General features: G+C 47.5%; 1 protein-coding gene across 1 annotated transcript in view; it reads left to right on the forward strand.

The window, feature by feature from the left end:
* Positions 1-285: 285 nt before the first annotated feature.
* The window catches only part of CFAP221 (cilia and flagella associated protein 221), a 39,858-nt gene continuing 21,116 nt past the window's right edge, over positions 286-19,027 (forward strand). Inside the window, 8 exon segments of the mRNA XM_090045920.1 lie at positions 286-434; positions 6,405-6,589; positions 8,290-8,390; positions 10,101-10,187; positions 10,322-10,345; positions 10,347-10,418; positions 11,131-11,231; positions 18,638-18,741. Coding sequence (XP_089902046.1) covers positions 6,451-6,589; positions 8,290-8,390; positions 10,101-10,187; positions 10,322-10,345; positions 10,347-10,418; positions 11,131-11,231; positions 18,638-18,741 — 628 coding nt within the window. The 5' untranslated portion in view covers positions 286-434; positions 6,405-6,450.

Here is a 19,027-nt window from a genome sequence, read left to right on the forward strand (position 1 = left end):
TCTCCTCTGCATATTCCCACCCTGCCCCTTTCTGGCAAACTAATGGTGCAGTCGAAGACTAAATTTATTCCCCCCCCCCCCTCAGATCCTTTCAGGAGCCGCTGCATTGAACCTGGAGGGTAACATTTTAAAAATGAGAGAAGGTGGTGGAAAAATCCATCTCCCCCCCTTGTAATTTCTACCCCCAAACTTTGCAGTGTCTCCCCCCGCACAGCAGGTGCAAATGGTGCAGCCTGTTCCGGGCTTTGTGTCTTGGGACTGAGTCGATGGTCGCCTAGCAACCAGGGCAGGGGACCTGGGCCGCAGATGCAGGCAGGTCCTGGGCCTCCCTCTCCCCCGGCCCCTGCTCATGGCAGCCGCCAGTATCTCTGGGAGCAGACCGCACACATGGTAGGGGCTGAAGTTGCCTGCAGATGGGCTCCCGCCGAGCGCAGGTGAGTCCACCGTGGCCTCAGCTGTTGCTACAAACAGGACACCAGAGTGCGACCAGCTCTGCCGCCCTGAGCCGTGGATCCCAAGGGATTGCTGGCAGCATGGATTTCAGTGGGACGTGGAGGGGCAGTGCTTCACTGGGCTTTCCTTGGGTATAAATATTTGCAGGGGACCCTGTTTGCAGGTGCCAGTCAGGGTAGCATCTCTCCCTGTCTATATGAATGCCCAGTAGAGCAACGCACGTGCAAAAGCCTGTGCATCATGTCGTGTCCACGGGTGTAGGCTGAAACTTCCTTAGCCTAACGAAGGGTTTTTGAACCGGAAAGTTTGCTTAAAAATTGTTTTCCAACTATTTAAGTTGGTCTAATAAAAGATACCAGCTTCACCCAAAGATCCTTGTCTGCCTCATGTAATGTCCAGCATTTTTTATTTTTATTTTAAAAAATTCTGGGAATCCCTGTCTATATGAATGCCCGGGAGAGCAGTGTATGTGCAAAATCCTGTGCATCGTGTAGTGCCCGGCATTTTCAGTTTTTATTTAAAAAAAATAATACCAGGAATTTTGAAAGCAGTGTGGTGCAGCACCGAGTGAACTGACAAACAGGTGTAAATCAGTAAAAACTGAATAACTTCAATGAAAAAAAAATCAGGTTGTTTATTGGTAAAAATCGATAAAAACCGAAAATGCGGAACACTATGCGTTTGCCAATCGGATGCCTAAGCACATGCTCTGTAAAAGTGTCTAAGTGTGTCAGCTCCATTGATTTCAACTGGAATTAAACACTTTCAAGGATCTGCCACTAAGTACTGTAGCCTTACAGCTCCATACAGGTAGATGCTACCCAAGCAGAGCTGTTATACAATTTCCAAGTCCTGTTGTTTGCATTTTGTGGATGTAAAAGGCTGTGATTTGTAAGTAAGTGTGACCCTAGCGTTCCGGCTCTGAATGATTTAAAATCTTAGACTCTTACGGGGTTTGGGACCCAGCCCAGTTCTTGGGAGAAGGTGGTAAATCTCAGGGCTGCATGCTTTACAGTGTTTATAATGGCGAAACATAAAAGTACAATAAGTTAACCAGGCTTTATTTAAGGCAATTGAAAAAAAATAATGCAAGCATATACCTGATAAAATGTACCAGCATAAAATTGGCTGATGGGGCGCACCCAGAGAGAAGTGGTGGACGGGTTGTACTCAGCCTGGTGAGATGTGAGCAGTGGGGTACCCCAGGGCTTGGTCCTCGGACCCACATTGTTTAATATCTTCATCAGCGACTTGGACGAGGGGGTGGAAAGCACGCTGTCCAAGTTTGCTGATGACACTAAGATGTGGGGTGAGGTGGGCACACACGAAGGGAGAGAGAGGCTGCAACTAGGATTTAGACAGACTACAAAAGTAGGCAGATGAGAATAGGATGGGGTTCAGCACAGACAACTGCAGGGCGCTGCACCTTGGGAGAAGCAATCCACAGCATACATACAGGCTGGGGAGCTCCCCTCTTGCAAGCACAGAGGCGGAAAGGGATCTTGGAGTCATTATTGACTCCACGATGAACATGAGCCGCCAATGCCAGACCACAGCCAGCAAGGCCAGCCATACCTTGTCATGCATCAAAAGATGCATCTCAAGCCGGTCCAGGGAGGTGATGCCCCCCCTCTATGCGGCACTGGTCAGGCTGTAGCTGGAGTACTGCGTCCAGCACTGGGCGCCGCACTTCAAGAGGGATGTGGCCAGCCTGGAGAGGGGTCAGAGGAGGACCACCCGCTTGGTGAGAGGGCAGCAGGACAGGCCCTATGAGGAGAGACGGAGGGACCTGAACCTGTTCGGCCTCAGCAAGAGGGGGCTGAGGGGGGACCTGGTGGCTGCTTACAAACTCATCAGGGAAGATCACCAGCAAATAGGAAGAGCCCTTTTCTCCCCAGCACCACCTGGGGTGACGAGGAACAATGGTAATAAGCGGATGGAGAGAGAAGAGGTTTAGGTTAGAGATCAGGAGGCAATATTTTATAGTCAGGGTGGCCAAAATCTGGAACAGCTTCCCAGGGAAGTGGTCCTCGCCCCTACCTTGGGCAAATTCAAGAAGAGGTTGGATGATCGCCTGTCTGGGGTCTTGTGAACCCAGCATTCATTCCTGCCTGTGGCAGGGGGTCAGGCTAGATGATCTGTTCAGGTCCCTCCTGACCTATGACACTATGAAACCTGTTGCCACTGTAAATCTGTGACACCGATCAGACGATATGGAGCGATTAGCCTATGGGCTGATTATGGCTGGAATTGTCAAAAGTTTGCTGACATAGCTGTTATTTAGGCATATGACAAGAATCGTCCCCATAACAGACGTGGCTGCGCCAGCTGACTCGCCCTCCTCCAGGAAATGCAGTTTATGTTCACAAAAGTGCCCTTTTTTCAATCCAGTCCAAAGCCATTCAGGGATATGATTTAATTGTGCTAACTGTGTTCAGTGGAAGCCGTATGTATCCAGTCGGTGCCGTTGCTGGGGTAGCTGTTACAATGAAGGCTTTCTAATGTAGACTACTGCAAGGCCGGTTGCTCCTAAAACACTCAGATGCTTTTGAAGACCCCAGGCTGTGCATAATTATAATTACTTTGATGCTTAATATTCTTACAGTTCACTCACAGTGTGTGCTTGATGCTTCACAAGGCACAAAAGGATCTAAGGGCCTGAACACTAAATAGGTCCAGGGTGAAATCATGGCCTCATTACAATCTGCGTGAATTTTGCCATTGGCACTGGGGTCAGGCTTTCAGCTGTAATAAGGTGTCTTTATGGTAGAAAGCAGTGGTGGGGTTTGCTCTTGTTACCAGTGACTAGTATGAACATATTAGGAAAGACATTTTCCTCATATGGCTCTGCCTCCTCCTTGTCAAACCTACTCCAGCTAGAAGATAGTGGCAAAGAGGATAGTAACTGCGATCTTGTAAAGTTAAGAAAAAGTGAACAATGCAAATGTTAAGAAAGTAGCCATGTGCTTACACCTGCTTTTTATGGGTCTTGGTATCAGTGGGTACATCTACACATTCGGTAATGTGTTGTAATTGTAGCGCATTAAATGTAGTACCTTAAGTTTAGTTACTATTACCAGCTCGGTACAAATGTACCATCCCTCTGCCCAGTAAGATTTTGCACCCTGATTTGTGTAAATGCCCGAATCCAGAAAAGTGCAGAAAATATTATTTTTGGTGCCAGAATCAGTGTCACGTCATTATAAACTCTCTGCTTATTCATGGCTAAATATTATTCAGTTCTGGAAGAAGCATTAACCCCTGTGCCATGAATCACCACAGCATTTTGCCTGCTTAGGCGGGGTGGAAACCACACTCTTTGCTCAAAACGCTTCTGATGTAGACTAGACCAGACATGGGATCACAGTATAAAATGGAGGGCAGGGATCCTCCTCTCAGGTCAGGAAATTAGCAGATATAGGCAGCTGGATAGCAGAGCTTTTCCTTGGTGCTGTCCTCCGGTCTTCTGCGCCCAGGCACTGGAGTCACGGCCGCTAGCTCCAGCCAGAGGAGGACCAGGAATTAAAGAGCTCGTGCAACATGATTCATTAGCACGGGTTGTTGGCACCAGCAGTTGACTATGAGACCTCTACATTTTAAAAGTACTGACCTCATGCTTGAGCTGGGTCTGTTAGCCACAACTGTTCAAGGCTCATCAAACCTTTTTTTGCAGCCAAGCCACCACTTAGAGTGGACCACGAACCCCCCCACATGTACTCCATCCAGAACTGAATTGCTTTCAACCCAGGGCCTTCTGCATGTTTTCTTAATGGGGCTCTGCCCACATGGTCCCATCTACTGGTGGACCGCAAGGAGCATTAGCAGGAAAGACTACTTGAAGGAGTATTTGAAATGACTTGGGTGGCTTCAGCAGAGTTGCTTTTCTCCTCCACCATTTCTTCCAAGTTTTACCCCCCTGCCCTCAGTGCCAGAGGTAGGGAGGAAAGGGGCTGTGGTATATTTCTGGGCATACTTCCATGAGGGTGATGTCTGATTTCCTTGCTGCTTAATATTATGCTTCTGTCATTAGATAAATTAGCGTTCTGATAATTGTGCTTGCTTAACCAGGATCCCCTTAGCTCGCTGGATTCACACTTATCTTTCTTAAGTAAATATGCCATCCCAATCCTGTTTAAATAAAAGCTGTAAATGCCAGTTTTGTAGTCCCAGATTAATACTTAACCATTGAAGAAGAACATGCAAGGACTGTGAAGTGTCAGAGTGACCCCTGACACGCCATGGGTATTTGAAAAATAATTCTGTACAAACCAGTCTAGACAGTGAATTTGTCCAGAGATCCTTTCTGTACTAGCCTGTGCTGGAGGATATGGAGGGGAAAGGGGGAGCTCTCATACAAGTATCTAGGTGGGAGATCTCCCCTGGAGGCGGTAGGTCCGTCTTGCCTCCATTGGCTCAGACTACATTGTCCATGGCAGCAGATGCTTGATGTCTTCTGGGAGCTTGTGCAGTCTGCTTCCAGGGAAATAGTCTAGGCATCAGGAGAAGTTATATGGGGCTGAGAGAGAATCCTAGGAGCTGTGATGTTTAAGCGTTTCCATCTTTGAAACTGGCTTCAGGCAAGGATTTTAGCCAGGTTCATCCATGCTTCTGGAGCTATAGGGCGAGTTTTCTTTGTGGCTCCCTTTGAAGACACTTGCCAGTCAAACCTCTTACACAGTGTGATGGCAGGACTTCTCCGGGACCTTTGCACAATGAAGTCACATCTGGAAACTGCAGTGGCTGCCACTGCATTTACATATGGGCTTCATTTGTCCACTGTGGGTATTATCAACCACAGCCTTAGGGAGGGGATGCGCAGCTCCAGAGTAGTTAAAATGATTTTTACGATATCGTTAAAAGGGGAACCGAGATCGAAAATAAAGTAAAGAAATCTGAGTTGGGAGAGGAGGGAAAGGAAACCTCTAAGATCACAAGCTCCCATCAGCTCAGACACGCACACGGCCCATGTCTCTGTGATAACATTTTTGCCCATCAGGAAAAGAAGTAGAAAGGAGAAGTGTCAGGAAACAAAGGGCCTTGCTACACCTTCCACTGTGAGCTGCACAAATGTCTATTGGTGTTAGTGCTAGGACTTTGGAGCAGTCGCACCCTTAGTCTAGAAACCTTCTCTGCCTGTCCCCCGCCTGCACAGCTGTGGCTTGCCACTCGAGGCCTGGGGAGCAGGGGCAGGACTAGGAGCTGGAGCTGTGAGTTACCACAACGAGTTGGATGAACCGGGACAGACTTCTCTCCCTGCTTTATGGGCCGGGGCACAAGAGATCCTGGCATCCTGGAGGACTTCAACTTGGGCAGCACATCTTTGGGGGGTGGCCACACCTTTAATGGACTGGGAACTGGGTAGTGCGGATCATGAGACAATCCTGCCCTGGAGCAACTTAACCATGAGCTGCGTAATGGGTGCTTAAAACCACGGGTGTTAATCCAGGGGTTAAGAGCTCCAGGAGCTGCCCACGTTTACCATGTAACAAGGCCCAAAGCTACCAGTCAGATTCCCCAAGTTAGAAGGAGGGAGAGAAAACACGTCCTTTCCAAACGTGCATCTCTGCCCATTTCGGTTACCAGCCACACTAGTGTTGGCTGCCAGTTTACTTGGAAACCCTCTTGCACGTGACTTCATAGGGGCCCCTCCTGTGAGTAGGCATTTGCAAGGTCAGGCCCCATCACTGCATAAGGCATCTTCAATTTCTATACCTATTGTGACCCGTTTTATTACCCGTGTTAACAGTAGTCTTGATGAGGCTCAGTTTGGATCAGGGGCCCCTTTGTACAAACACAGAACATAAAGGCACCTCTGGCCCCAGAGAGCTTACAGTTCAAATGCAAGACAAAAGGTAACAGGTAAACACAGAAAGACGGAAGAGTTCAAAGCAAGGATTAGACAAATGCAGTCATCAGGATATTTTGTATTAAGATTTTGTACTTGATCCCAGGTAGTGGTGTATCTGGATACATGTGGGACTGCGTTTCTGTGCCAGCATGGAAGTGATCCAGTCGGCCCCTTCAGAGTTTGCTGGTGCTGAAAGACCATTTAAGAAAGTCCCTGCCATCCTTTTGGACAGCCTCGTAGAGGAGCCCAGAAAACCAAATGTTGTCCCCAACCACCTGCTGGAATCCAGTGAGTACCTGGTCCTACCTGCTCTCTGACCACCTTCTGGTCTGGAAGCAAGCCTCATGCACACCAGGGACTTTTACCAGTACATTTTCAGAGACCCAGTCTTCCTTTTTCTTTGTGTGCCTGCACCACAGCCTGACCATGCTGGTAACTCCCTCCTACACAGGCCGCGCTGCTCTGGGGATGAACGGCAGGACTGTGCAGTCGTGGCCCCACCGCTTCTGCTTCGAGAGGCAGCCTGGGCAGAGCCGTGGAGCATGTGCAAGGATGCAGCTGCCTTTGAAGGGCATGCCATTCTGGGGTTTAGCAGCTCTCCCTTCCCAGCGCTGACTGTAGAGACTGTGGCTAGAGGCACATGGGCATATGCTGCTGATCCTCAGCTCTCAGAGCCGGGGCAACCAGATGCAGTGTAGTATAGTGCCAGGGGATGTGTTTGCACTTTACCTTCCCACTTTGGTCCTGCACCAACCACAGCTTGGCTGAAGGGTGCAGCTCTGTATCTTTCTGTATGCTGCAGTATCTCCTGCAGGCTTTAAGCCAGGGGCGGGCAATTATATGGGGCAGAGGGCCACTTACTGAGTTTTGGCAAGCCATCGAGGGCTGGATGACAGGTAACCAGGGGCAGATATATATTCATTTTCTACATTTTTTAGGGACCCTGCGGGCTGGATAGAATGGCCTGGTGGGCTGCATCCAGGCCCCCGGGCCCCATTTTGCCTACCCCTGCTTTAAGAGTTACAGAGACAAGGACCTGCAGTCCCCAGGCTCCAGAGCAGAATGGAGGGGTTTGCTTTTCCCCAGGTTTCTGGGCTCTGCTGGTTGCCACTGGGAGTCAGGAAAGACTTTTCCCCTTCCTGTTGCTACAGGAGCCTTCCTCAGATGCCTCAGGTGATGGTTACAGCCAGGGCTGGGGATTTTGGGTGTGCTGTTGCTCCCACTGGGACTAAAAAGCCCAGATGTTCCTGGTTAGAGGGCCTTGCTCCCCTGCTAAGGTCAGGCCAATTACCACATTTGGTAGCAGGAAGGTGAGATTGGCATGGAGTGTGCCTGGGGGTTTCCTTTCCTCTCTAGTGGGGGCATGGTCATCTTCCTTTGCTCTCTTGAGTGGATTTTAACCATCACTTGTTGTCCTTGCAGCAGCAGGGCATTGGTGGTGCCCTTGTCCCCCTGCTTTACCAGTGGCAGGTTGAGGTGTTCCTGCAATTTTGGGCACTGCCTGGCATTTGTGTGACAGTTGTTGGGTGACAGGGACTGGAGCACTCTTGTAGTTTTAAGGGTCATTTCTGTGGTTTTAAGAATAAGTTAATGGGGCCAGCCATTTTGGCAGGTGTGCCACAAATAGATCCACACCCTCCCCAAGTGCCATTCCAGTCCCCTTTGCCTGTCCTGTTCTCTGTTGTTTGCTTCCTGCCCTATGTATGCTCCTTGCTAGATCTGCTGCTCTGCTTTCTGCTTCCTGTCCTATTTACTGCGGTGCTGCTTGTCCCTTCCCTGGTCTTCTGCATACCACACACACAGCCTGGCTGTGCTACTTGTGTATAGGATGGTTTAGATAGGGGTGATTTTTTTCTTGAGCAGGGGGTTGGTTTAGATGCCCTCCTGGGGTCCCTTCCAGCCTTACTTTCCTATGATTCTGTAGAATGACTGCTAAATCTATCCACCCAGCCCAGTCTTCTCATATGCTTTATCATCTTCCTTTGCAGAGATTTATACAAAACTTCTACAAAACACGGTCATACAGGCTGAGCCGGCTGTACTGCATTATGGGGGGTATGAAATCAACAGGCATCACCAGCAGACTCTGGTAGGTTTTTAAGCAGGGATTATCTAACACACTGTAAAGGGGAAGCATGTGTATTCAGTGACCTAAAGAGCTTTTTCCTCCCTCACATGTCCTTCTGCCCTGTTGTGTCCTTTACCACAGCATTTCTCAACCCGTGGGTTGCAGCCCAAAAGTGGGTTGCAAAAATATATGAAAGGGTCACAAAGAAACTTTAAAAAGGGATTGAAAAAGGAAAATAGGGGAAACAGTGTCTTTTCCCTTGCAGGCTGGCAGAGTTCCAGCTTGTAGGGGGCTGCTTGGGGCCCCCCGTGCCCCACATGCACCCCACTGTGCCCCACATACTCATCCCCTGCCCCACACACTGGGGCCTGGAAGTGGGGTGCAGTGGGTCAGGAATAAGGGGCACTGGGTCAGGACTGGCCATCAATCTTTACAAATGGGTCCTGGTACAATAAAGGTTGAGAACCACTGCTTTAACACCTTGCTGTAAAGCAGGAGTTGCTGAAGTGATGGATAAGTGTCAACACCTTCCTAGACTAATTAAAATAGTTGGAGGAATTCTTCTTAGCAAGCTTTTTAAGAAGAATTTTTCCAACTATTTGAGTTGGTCTAAAAAAAGATATCAGATTTACGCAAAGAACCTGGTCTGCCCGTGTCTTTAGACCAACACGGCTACAACCTACACCCCTGAAACACCTTTCCAGACTGCCTGGAGCCCTCTTGACTGTGCTCCTGCTCATTCATTAGTGAGAACCATGGAAGTGCCCCTTGTCCTCTGCCACTGTGATTGGGTTTGTGCTGTAGGGCAACCATTTGCCAGCTGTATGGCCCTCGGCAAGTCCGTTTTCCCTCGGGTTTCCCCTGCACCCATCTGGTTTCTTTAGATTTTCAGCTCTGTGGGGCGACACTGTCTCGTACCACGTGGCTTGGAGTGCATCACTCCCAGCTCACTTGGGTTCTGACATGCTAAGCAATGTGATGACTGCCAAGGTGTCCACTGAGCTCTTGCCATTGCTTAATGCTGCTGGGCTGAGGTGCGTTCATGCTTTGTTTAACTTCAAGGACTCAAGCAGCCACCTCCCTATGTTTCTTTCCTTTGGAAAATCATTTCTCTTGCAACAGCTGTTGGTGTTGCTCAAAATTGGGAAGAAGAGGATGTTACTATGGAGTTTTTTAATTTTCCAAGGGGGATGGTGCCTGGTGAGTTTGCTGGCAAAACTATCACTGTCCAAAGTTTATTTTCTAGATAAGCAGAAAACCAAACATCAAAAAACAAAGACATTTAATTTCTTTTTGCTGTGAGGCATCTGTAAAAATCATTGTAAGTGGTGGATTTCAGGTTTTGGATCCTTAAATATTTAATAAGAAACCCTTTAAGGCTAGAAGCTGGTAGCATCTTACTTTCAAGGGCTACCACTGACTTCAGTGTGGGATTATTTGTGGAATAAGGAATAAGAAGAAGGTGCCAGGATTAGCTTCCCTATGATTAGGAGAGTCTGAATGCAAAACTTAAAAGACTTAGCAATATATTTTTTTTAAAGTAACATCTTTTTTGGTTGCATTTTAGAATTCTGAACACATTCAGCATTTTCTTTATCAAAGAACAAACCATTATTTCACTGTTAAATAGAGTTTCTTTGTTAGACACAGACTCACAAAAATGTATCCTTGCAGTTCTCCGAGCAGTTCTCCCAAATGTTCTCTTAAAATAACTTTTTTTTTGTTCTGCAGAAGCTGGTAAATATTTCTGGTGATGTAATAAACCTTCACATTATACCACCCCAGACAAAGTACTTTCACATCAGATACAGCAAAACTGTAAGTGGCACAAATAGCTATGAGATTGTTCATTGCACTCCATCGTTGTGTTCCATGCACACAAACCCTGAGCTCAGTGCACACAACCAGTATTAAAATGCCTCCCACTTTATTGTTTCTGTGTCATTTTATAGCATCGGCTTGTCCCTGGCTTGTCCCTTTGCAGTAACAGTTGACTTTTGTCCTGATGAGTGGCGCTATTATTATGACTGTGTCCGAATTCACTGTCAGGTAAGATGGATCTAAGATAAAGGCCAAATCATATTGGCTGTTATGAAATAAAACTACCTTCACAAGCAAGGTGATAACCATAAATATCTATATTGCTCCACAGCCCTCTCTGGTATATCATTAGCCTCTCTTTCCTTCTGTTCAGTAGAGGCCACCTTCCTTTGTGCCCTGCTATCTATCAAAATAAAATTCATGGCAGAAAAACAATAAAGTAATGTCAAGGGTCTGGCACAAAGCTATGAAAGAACCCAGGCCACTTGGATATAGATGTCTAAATATGGATAGATGTGCCTACCTTTAAACACCCAGAAACTTAAACCTGCGATTATGCATGGGCTATGGAGACTACAAATCCAAAACTGGAGTAAGCAGACCATCAGTTTGGATCTCCCACATGTCAGGCTGCTGCAACCGGTATGGATTCTCACAGACAATATAGTTGCAATCCATCATATGAGCAGAAACGTAGGAGCTTCAGAGCAGAGAAAACCACAGGGATTTTAAGGAGAAGCAGGGTGTTCACACTCTTTGCCTATGGAATGGAGGTCTTGGAGGAGTTTTACATGACCCTGTAAGGGCTAACTCCTACACCAGCGTCACATGGGCCCCAGTTGCTGAAGTGTGGCTCTGTGGAAGCTATCGTGTTAAAACCCTTTTTATATATAATATGCATTTATTTTAATAGGTTAATAATTTCTCCTCTGTTTTCTAGGGAGATGACACTTTACTTGTTCCCATGCATGCCTACCCTGCTGTGAACGTTGTAGAATTCCCCTCCTACATAAGCTTATCTGATGTGCCACTTGGTCAGAGGTGAGTCAAGGCAACCCTTATTAACACTTTCCCAGGCCATGAGAAAAGTTAAATAATAGCCGTCTGTTACACAAAATCCTAGAAGCTTTCACCTGTGCAGTAGCGTTCCGGGTGTATATTCATACACAATTGAATCATGCATAAATTAAGAATTCTGTAGAAAGATAGAGCTAGACCTACTCCCCTGATGAGTTTGTAGGCAGCCACCAGGTCCCCCCTCAGCCTTCTCTTGCCAAGGCTAAACAGGTTCAGGTCCCTCAGTCTCTCCTCATAGGGCCTGTCCTGCTGCCCTCTCACCAAGTGGGTGGCCTCCTCTGGACCCTCTCCAGGCTGGCCACATCCCTTTTGAAGTGTGGCGCCCAGTACTGGACGCAGTACTCCAGCTGCGGCCTGACCGATATCGCATAGAGGGGGAAGATCACCTCCCTGGACTGGCTTGAGATGCATCTTTGGATGCATGACAAGGTATGGCTGGCCTTGCTGGCTGCAGTCTAGCATTGGCAGCTTATGTTCATCTTGGAGTCAATAATGACTCCAAGATCCCTTTCCGCCTCTGTGCTTGCAAGAGAGGAACTCCCCAGCCTGTGTGTATGCTGTGTATTTCTTCTCCCAAGGTGCAGCACCCTGCATTTGTCTATGCTGAACCCCATCCTATTCTCATCTGCCCACTTTTGTAGTTTGTCTAAATCTAGTTGCAGCCTCTCTCTCCCTTCAAGTGTGCCCACCTTGCCCCATATCTTAGTGTCATCAGCAAACTTGGACAATGTGCTTCCCACCCCCTCGTCCAAGTCGCTGATGAAGATGTGAAACAGATGTTAAACAAATGAATAAATGCATCATGGGGGTCCAGTCAGTCAGTATATGGAGTCACTGGATTTGCTGCTGCTGTTTGGAGATAGTGACTTGTAAACGTCTGAGGTCACAAATAACACACAGGATCCAAAGTTAGACATAGGCCGGTAGGCCAGAGTCAAAACCCATTGAAGTTAATAGAAAAGATTCTCATTGCCTTTAGTGGGCTTTGAACTAAGCCCCGTATTCTGCTGTGCTCTTCTCTGCACAAGTAAATGCAACTGCAAAGGCAGCAGAGGATGTAATTGCCTTGTTCCTAAAAGGTGCTTTGGCTTCAATACAGCACAATACTGGGTGCTGAGAGACTTGCAGGTCTCCACTCTAACTCATGGTGCTGTGCATAAAGCGCCATGAGTTGGAGCCACCCCCACCCCCATCCCAACAAATGTTCACCTGTTGTGGGGAGTGCCTTCATCTGATCCCTCATTAAATGAGGATTAATTTGTCACATGATAGGTCACTTTGAAAGTACTCTGCAGCTGTCATGGCACGGCTATAGAGCGCTTTCAGGGGGCCAGTCATACAACAAATATAACTTCTGTGTGCGCCCACATTGATCAGGCTTTGAAGATAAATTACTGCTTTCTTTCCTCTTATCTCCTCTCCTCCTAGAACAGGTCACACATAAGACACTGGCTAGATTTTAACATCCAGGGAAAAGGCACGCACAATTGTAGTTTATTTCCTTAACCTTTTCGAAGTAAGCTGTCCCAGGCATGTTGTGTATAAAACACATTCCTCGCTAATCAGCATGGCCCAATTTCAGTCAAACAGTTTATAAAACACAGGCATAACCCTGTACAAAATAGGTTTGCAACATGATGTACAATGTTTCACCAGGCTGTTGTTTCCACTTCGGTCCATAAAATTAGATGCAGGCAAAAACAAGGAGAACTTTGGCAAGACTGGAATCATTCCTGATTTACACTGAGCCTCACTTATATTGTGATTAAAGGGCCTAGTGCCAACGAGAATCAGACCCTTGAAGTATAATTTCATAGATTTCATAGACATCAAGGCTGGAAGGGACCTCGGGAGATCATCGAGTCCAGCCCCCCACCCAAAGGGCAGGAAGTCAGCTGGGGTCATAAGATCCCAGCAAGATGGGCATCCAATTTACTCCTGAAGGTGTTCAATGTGGGTGCTTGAACCACCTCCTATGGGAGGCTGTTCCAGACCTTGGGGGCTCAGACAGTAAAGAAATTCTTCCTTATGTCCAGCCTGAAACAGTCTTGTAGTAGTTTATAACTGTTCGACCTCGTCATCCCTTGGGGCGCTCTGGTGAACAACCGTTCCCCCAGATCCTGGTGGTCACCCCTGATAAACTTATAGGTGGCCATCAGATCACCCCTGAACCTGCACTTTTCCAGGCTAAAGAGCCCCATGGCTCTCAGCCTGTCATCGTAAGATCTGTTTTCCTGACCTTGGATCATGCGCGTGGCTCTCCTCTGGACTCTCTCAAGCTTCTCGACATCCGTTTTGAATTGTGGGGCCCAAAACTGGATGCAATACTCCAGTTGCGGCCTCACCAAGGCCGAGTACAGGGGGAGAAGAACATCCTGGGATTTGCTTGAGAAGCATCTATGGATGCAAGCCAGCGTTTTGGTCACTTTACTAGCTGCAGCATCACACTGCAGGCTCATGTTCATCTTGTGGTCAATCATGACCCCCAGGTCTCTTTCTTCCATAGTGCTAGCCAGCGTAGCGGTGCCGAGACTATAAGGATGCTGCAGGTTTTTCCTCCCAAGGTGGAGAACCTTGCATTTTTTGGTGTTAAACACCATCAGGTTCTCGTCCACCTGTTTGATGAACCTGTCCAGGTCAGCCTGGATCCCCTTCCTGTCTTCTGGGGCGGATGCTTTGCCCCAGAGTTTGGTGTCATCGGCGAACTTGGCCATTCCGCTCCTGACTCCAATGTCCACATCATTAATGAAGACGTTGAACAATATGGGTCCAAAGACAAAGCCTTGGGGGACCCCACTGGTCACAGGACACCATGACGATTGACTTCCATCAATTACTACCCTCTGGGTCCAACCATGGAGCCAATTTCCCAGCGAGCAGATCATGGTGGACCCAAGGCCACAATTGTCCAGTTTCGCCAAGAGGTGATCATGGGATACCAGATCAAAGGCTTTTTTGAAGTCAAGATATATGACATCAATCTCTTCTCCCTTGTCCAAGTGATAGGTCACTTGGTCGTAGAAGGAAATGAGATTGAGATTGTTGTAGGGGAAGAGATGCCAGTATTTTGAAGTGCTGGGGCACTCAGGTTGGGCTGGAAGGGTATTGTATTAGGACGTGTGCAGAACTTCAGATGACTTAAATGCTTGTAGAACTAGGTCTTAAGTTACAGGGTGCATGTCTACACAAGACACTAAAAGCTCAGTAGACTAATTCTACTGTGAATTTCACGGACATCTGCTGGGAAGAACAGTCAGCCAGGTCTGAACGCTCACGTAGGTTCTTGGCCAGAGTGCAGGACCTCCATCTAACCCAGGAGGTGCACAGCCCCACCAGGGGAGACACCTTGTTGGACCTAGTGCTGGCCACGGGTGATGACCTGGTGAGGGGGGTGCAGGTGCTCGACCACCTGGGCGACAGCGATCATCGCCTGCTGGAACTCACCATCCAGCGCAAGGTGGCAAAGGCATTCAGTAAGGCAGTGGCCCTAGATTTTAGGAGGGCAGACTTCAACAAGCTAAGGAGGTTAGTTGGAGAAGCGCTGAGGTCCTGGAGGGGCGGGGAGCCAGGTGTCCAAGGAGAGTGGTCGCTCCTTAAGGAGAGGATCCTCCAAGCCCAAAGGAAGGTAATCCCAACGAGGATCAAAGGGAGCAGGAGAGCACACAAGCCTCCGTGGCTCACCAAAAGCATCCGGGAATGTCTCCTTGCTAAAGGGGAGGCTTACACCCAATGGAAAGAAGGGGTCATCACCAGGGAGGACTATTCAGTAGTTGCTCGGGGATGTAGGGGGGTAGTTAGGAAGGCCAAGGCAGAGATGGAACTGGGACTAGCTTCCCAGATTAAGGACAATAAGAAGTCCTTTTTTAAATACGTAGGGGGTAAAAAGAAGGTCCCGGGTAATGTGGGGCCCTTGCAGGACATGATGGGAAACTTGGTCATCACACTAGACAGCAAAGCTAACATGTTTAATGATTTCTTTGCCTCCGTCTTCCTAAGTAGGGACCAGAACAGCCACCTCCCTGCTGGGCCCCCCTCGGGCCCCGGGGGAGGCACACCTGGGCCACGGGTTAGTGAGGATTTAGTTAGGGAGCTTCTGGAGGGGTTGGACGTATTCAAGTCAGCCGGTCTGGATGATCTCCACCCTAGAGTTCTAAAGGAACTGGCCGAGGTCACTGCAAGTCCCCTGGCACGACTTTATGAGCACTCGTGGTGCTCTGGTGAGGTACCAGAGGACTGGAAGAGGGCCAACGTGGTTCCCATCTTCAAAAAAGGGAGGAAGGAGGACCCGGGAAACTATAGGCCGGTTAGTCTTACCTCGATCCTAGGCAAGCTGTTTGAGAAAATTATTCTGGCACACATCCATGAGGGTCCTGCAGGGGACTGCATGCTTAGGGGCAACCAACACGGGTTCATCAGTGGCAGGCCCTGTCAGACCAACCTGGTGGCTTTTTACGATCAGATCACCAGATCATTAGATGCAGGGGTAGCAGTGGATATAGTCTTCCTGGACTTCCGGAAGGCTTTTGACACTGTCTCTCACCCCGTTCTCATTAAGAAACTGGGGGGCTGTGGCATCGACACCCACACAGTCAAATGGATCGCCAACTGGCTGGAGGGCCACACACAGAGGGTGGTGGTGGATGGGTCCTTCTCAACCTGGAAGGACGTGGGCAGTGGGATCCCCCAGGGCTCAGTCCTCGGGCCCGTGCTGTTCAACATCTTCATCAGCGATTTGGATGAGGGGATAAAAAGCACCCTGTTCAAATTTGCTGATGACACTAAGATGTGGGGGGAGGTGGGCACACTGGAAAGATGCAATAGGCTACAATCAGACCTAGACAGGTTACAGGGGTGGGCGGACGAGAATAGGATGGGTTTCAACACAGACAAGTGCAAGGTGATGCACCTGGGGAGGAACAACCGGCACCATACCTACAGGTTGGGGTACTCCCCTCTTATCAGCACGGAGGCGGAAAAGGATCTTGGAGTCATCACTGACTACAAGATGAACATGGGCCGGCAGTGTGGGGAGGCAGTCAGGAAGGCCAACTGCACCTTGTCGTGCATCCACAGATGCATCTCGAGCAGGTCCAAGGAAGTGATCCTCCCCCTCCATGCGGCACTGGTCAGGCCGCAGCTGGAGTACTGCGTCCAGTTCTGGGTGCCGCACTTCAAGAGGGATGAGGACAGCATGGAGAGGGTCCAGAGGAGGCCACTCGTATGATCAGGGGACAGCAGGGCAGGCCCTATGAGGAGAGGCTACGGGACCTGAACCTGTTCAGCCTCCAAAACAGAAGGCTGAGGGGGGATCTAGTGGCCTGTTATAAACTAGTCAGAGGGGACCAGCCGGCATTGGGGGAGTCACTGTTCCCCCGAGCACCGCCAGGAGTGACCAGGAATAACGGTCACAAGCTGGGAGAGGGTAGGTTTAGATTAGATATCAGGAGGCGCTACTTCACGGTCAAGGCAGCTAGGGTCTGGAACCAACTTCCAAGCGAAGCGGTGCAGGCTCCTACCCTGGGGGTGTTTAAGAGGAGGTTAGATGAACACCTTGCTGGGGTCGTTTGACCCCAATACTCTTTCCTGCTGTGGCAGGGGGTCGGACTAGATGATCTGCTCAGGTCCCTTCCGACCCTAGAAACTATGAAACTATGAAACTATGAAACTATAACAGTGAAAGATGTGCTAATGCACTAATGTGCAGTACAATTAGTCTACTGCACATTAATGTCACTTAAAAGATGCCAATTACAGTGTGTTTAGTACCTGTTACTACAGGCACTAACTTACTGTGCCATAATTATGGCGCATGAATACACATATAGACATGCCCTGCATCAGCGATCCATGAGAGCCAAATAACATTTTTGCATTCATTAGCTAAAGCTTTTAAAGATACAAGAAGCAAATTGGCCTCTATATTTAAATTAAGATTTTTACAACATCTTCTTAAACGTATTAACAAGTTCCAATAAAAACAATATTTTAAACGTGGTCTAATGCCACTTCAGCATTTTCAGTTCCCACTTTAGCATTGGGCTGAGTCCTAATAAACAAGAAGCAAAAGTGAAATGGGAGAGAGGTTGATTACCCTCTATCTCTGCTGTGAAAAAACATTGTAAACATTGAAAAGCAAATTGGATTTTAATTTTTATTTAAGGTTCAAGGTGTTACTTGGGAAAGGATAATGGCTTGTTTTCTAGCTCTGATTTTGAACTTTAAAGAAAATGAATGAAACAGTTGAACCAGCCAGGAGTGTTCCAGTTGTTAATAACCATCCAAAACATGGAAAAGAAAGGAAAATGGACTACTCTTCTGACCATTATTGGTCTCCAAATTATGCAAAAAACAGAGTATTGTATAGATTTGAACTGCACTCTATTCTTATTCTGCAGAGGGAACAAGGAAGGCGTCCTCTCCAACACATGGACTCTAACCTGATTATCCTTTTTCAGCCTCTGCTTTAACAAGTGACCTGTTCTCTTGTAACGTGTTACAGCCAATATATTTTGGCAGCTCTGTGATTATTCCCAGTAATACATTTCCAGCAGGTCTTTAGTGAGAAGTAAGTCATATGTGTGACAGCGCTACCTAATTTCTTTTGCTTTCTGCAGCTGCTGTTACAGTTCAGGGGTTACTGTGGGTCACTGGTGCTCAACTTGATCACTTTGAGGACTGCATCCTATTGCCAGGGTCAGTCTATGGCATGGATCCGGTGTGGGGTCAGTGTGCAGGGCTGGACTCTGAGTATATCTCAGTGGTGCTGTGCCAGTCTGACCCTGTGAGCTGGATATGGCTGCATCCTGACCCTGTAGGCCAGAAAATGCTTAGTGATGACCAGCTCTTTTCTGTGCAGGTTCTTATCTGCCCTCTGCATTGTGTTATATAATATGTCTAACAGATCACATGTGGTTCATTTTCCTTTTCATCTTCTCTCCCCGCTGTGGGCCGTGAACTAGGGGTAATTTCGATTTCTGAAACTCTTATAACGCTAAATTGCATTGTACAATTTTTACCAGCTAGTGAATACAAATACTCATGTAACGACACACAGAAAAAATTAAGTTCTTAAAAAACAAATTCTATCTATGTAAGTATATGTAAACAAAGCTGTTTTTGAGAAACCCAGTGAGATTTCTTATTCATCTTCTAGCTGGAACACATTTTTAAATGACCTTTTTCTTTCTAGCTATGAAAAATTGCTGCTTTCTTTTCCTAAGTGATCCATCTCTATGATGTTTATAACTGTTAGAGCATACCCAGTACGGAGAAAACAGCTTTTTCCAGATGTGAGCATGCAGTCGTTTGTGGTTATCTACTGGGATGATTATTAATTTTTCCTTTGTGTTTCTTGCTTTCCTGTTTTGCAGCAAGGAGTATGAGATTCCTTTGCAGTGCAGCTGTCCAATAGATTTTGAATTCCGCATTGATTACATTCATCCTCACAAAGCATTTAGTGTTCAGCCAACATCAGGTCAATCACATCTCTTTAAAATTGAATTTGAAATGATTATGTATTAAGTTCTGTTATTTATGACTCTGTGCATGGTGATGTACAGAAATACAGAGTATAAGATCTATCCCTGAGAGTTTGCAGTTAAGCCCACAACATTGAAACATAGCCTCATATATATGACAATAGAAATAAATAATAAGCATCAAGTGAAGGCCAAACAACTCCATAGCCAGCAAATTTCTTTCCTCTGTGGAAAAAATCCTCAGTTCTTTAGCAGTGATATGGAAATATATATGATTTGGAG

Source organism: Crocodylus siamensis, chromosome 4, assembly GCF_052110815.1.
Source record: "Crocodylus siamensis isolate JL-2025a chromosome 4, ASM5211081v1, whole genome shotgun sequence".
NCBI classification, from domain to species: Eukaryota; Metazoa; Chordata; order Crocodylia; family Crocodylidae; genus Crocodylus; species Crocodylus siamensis.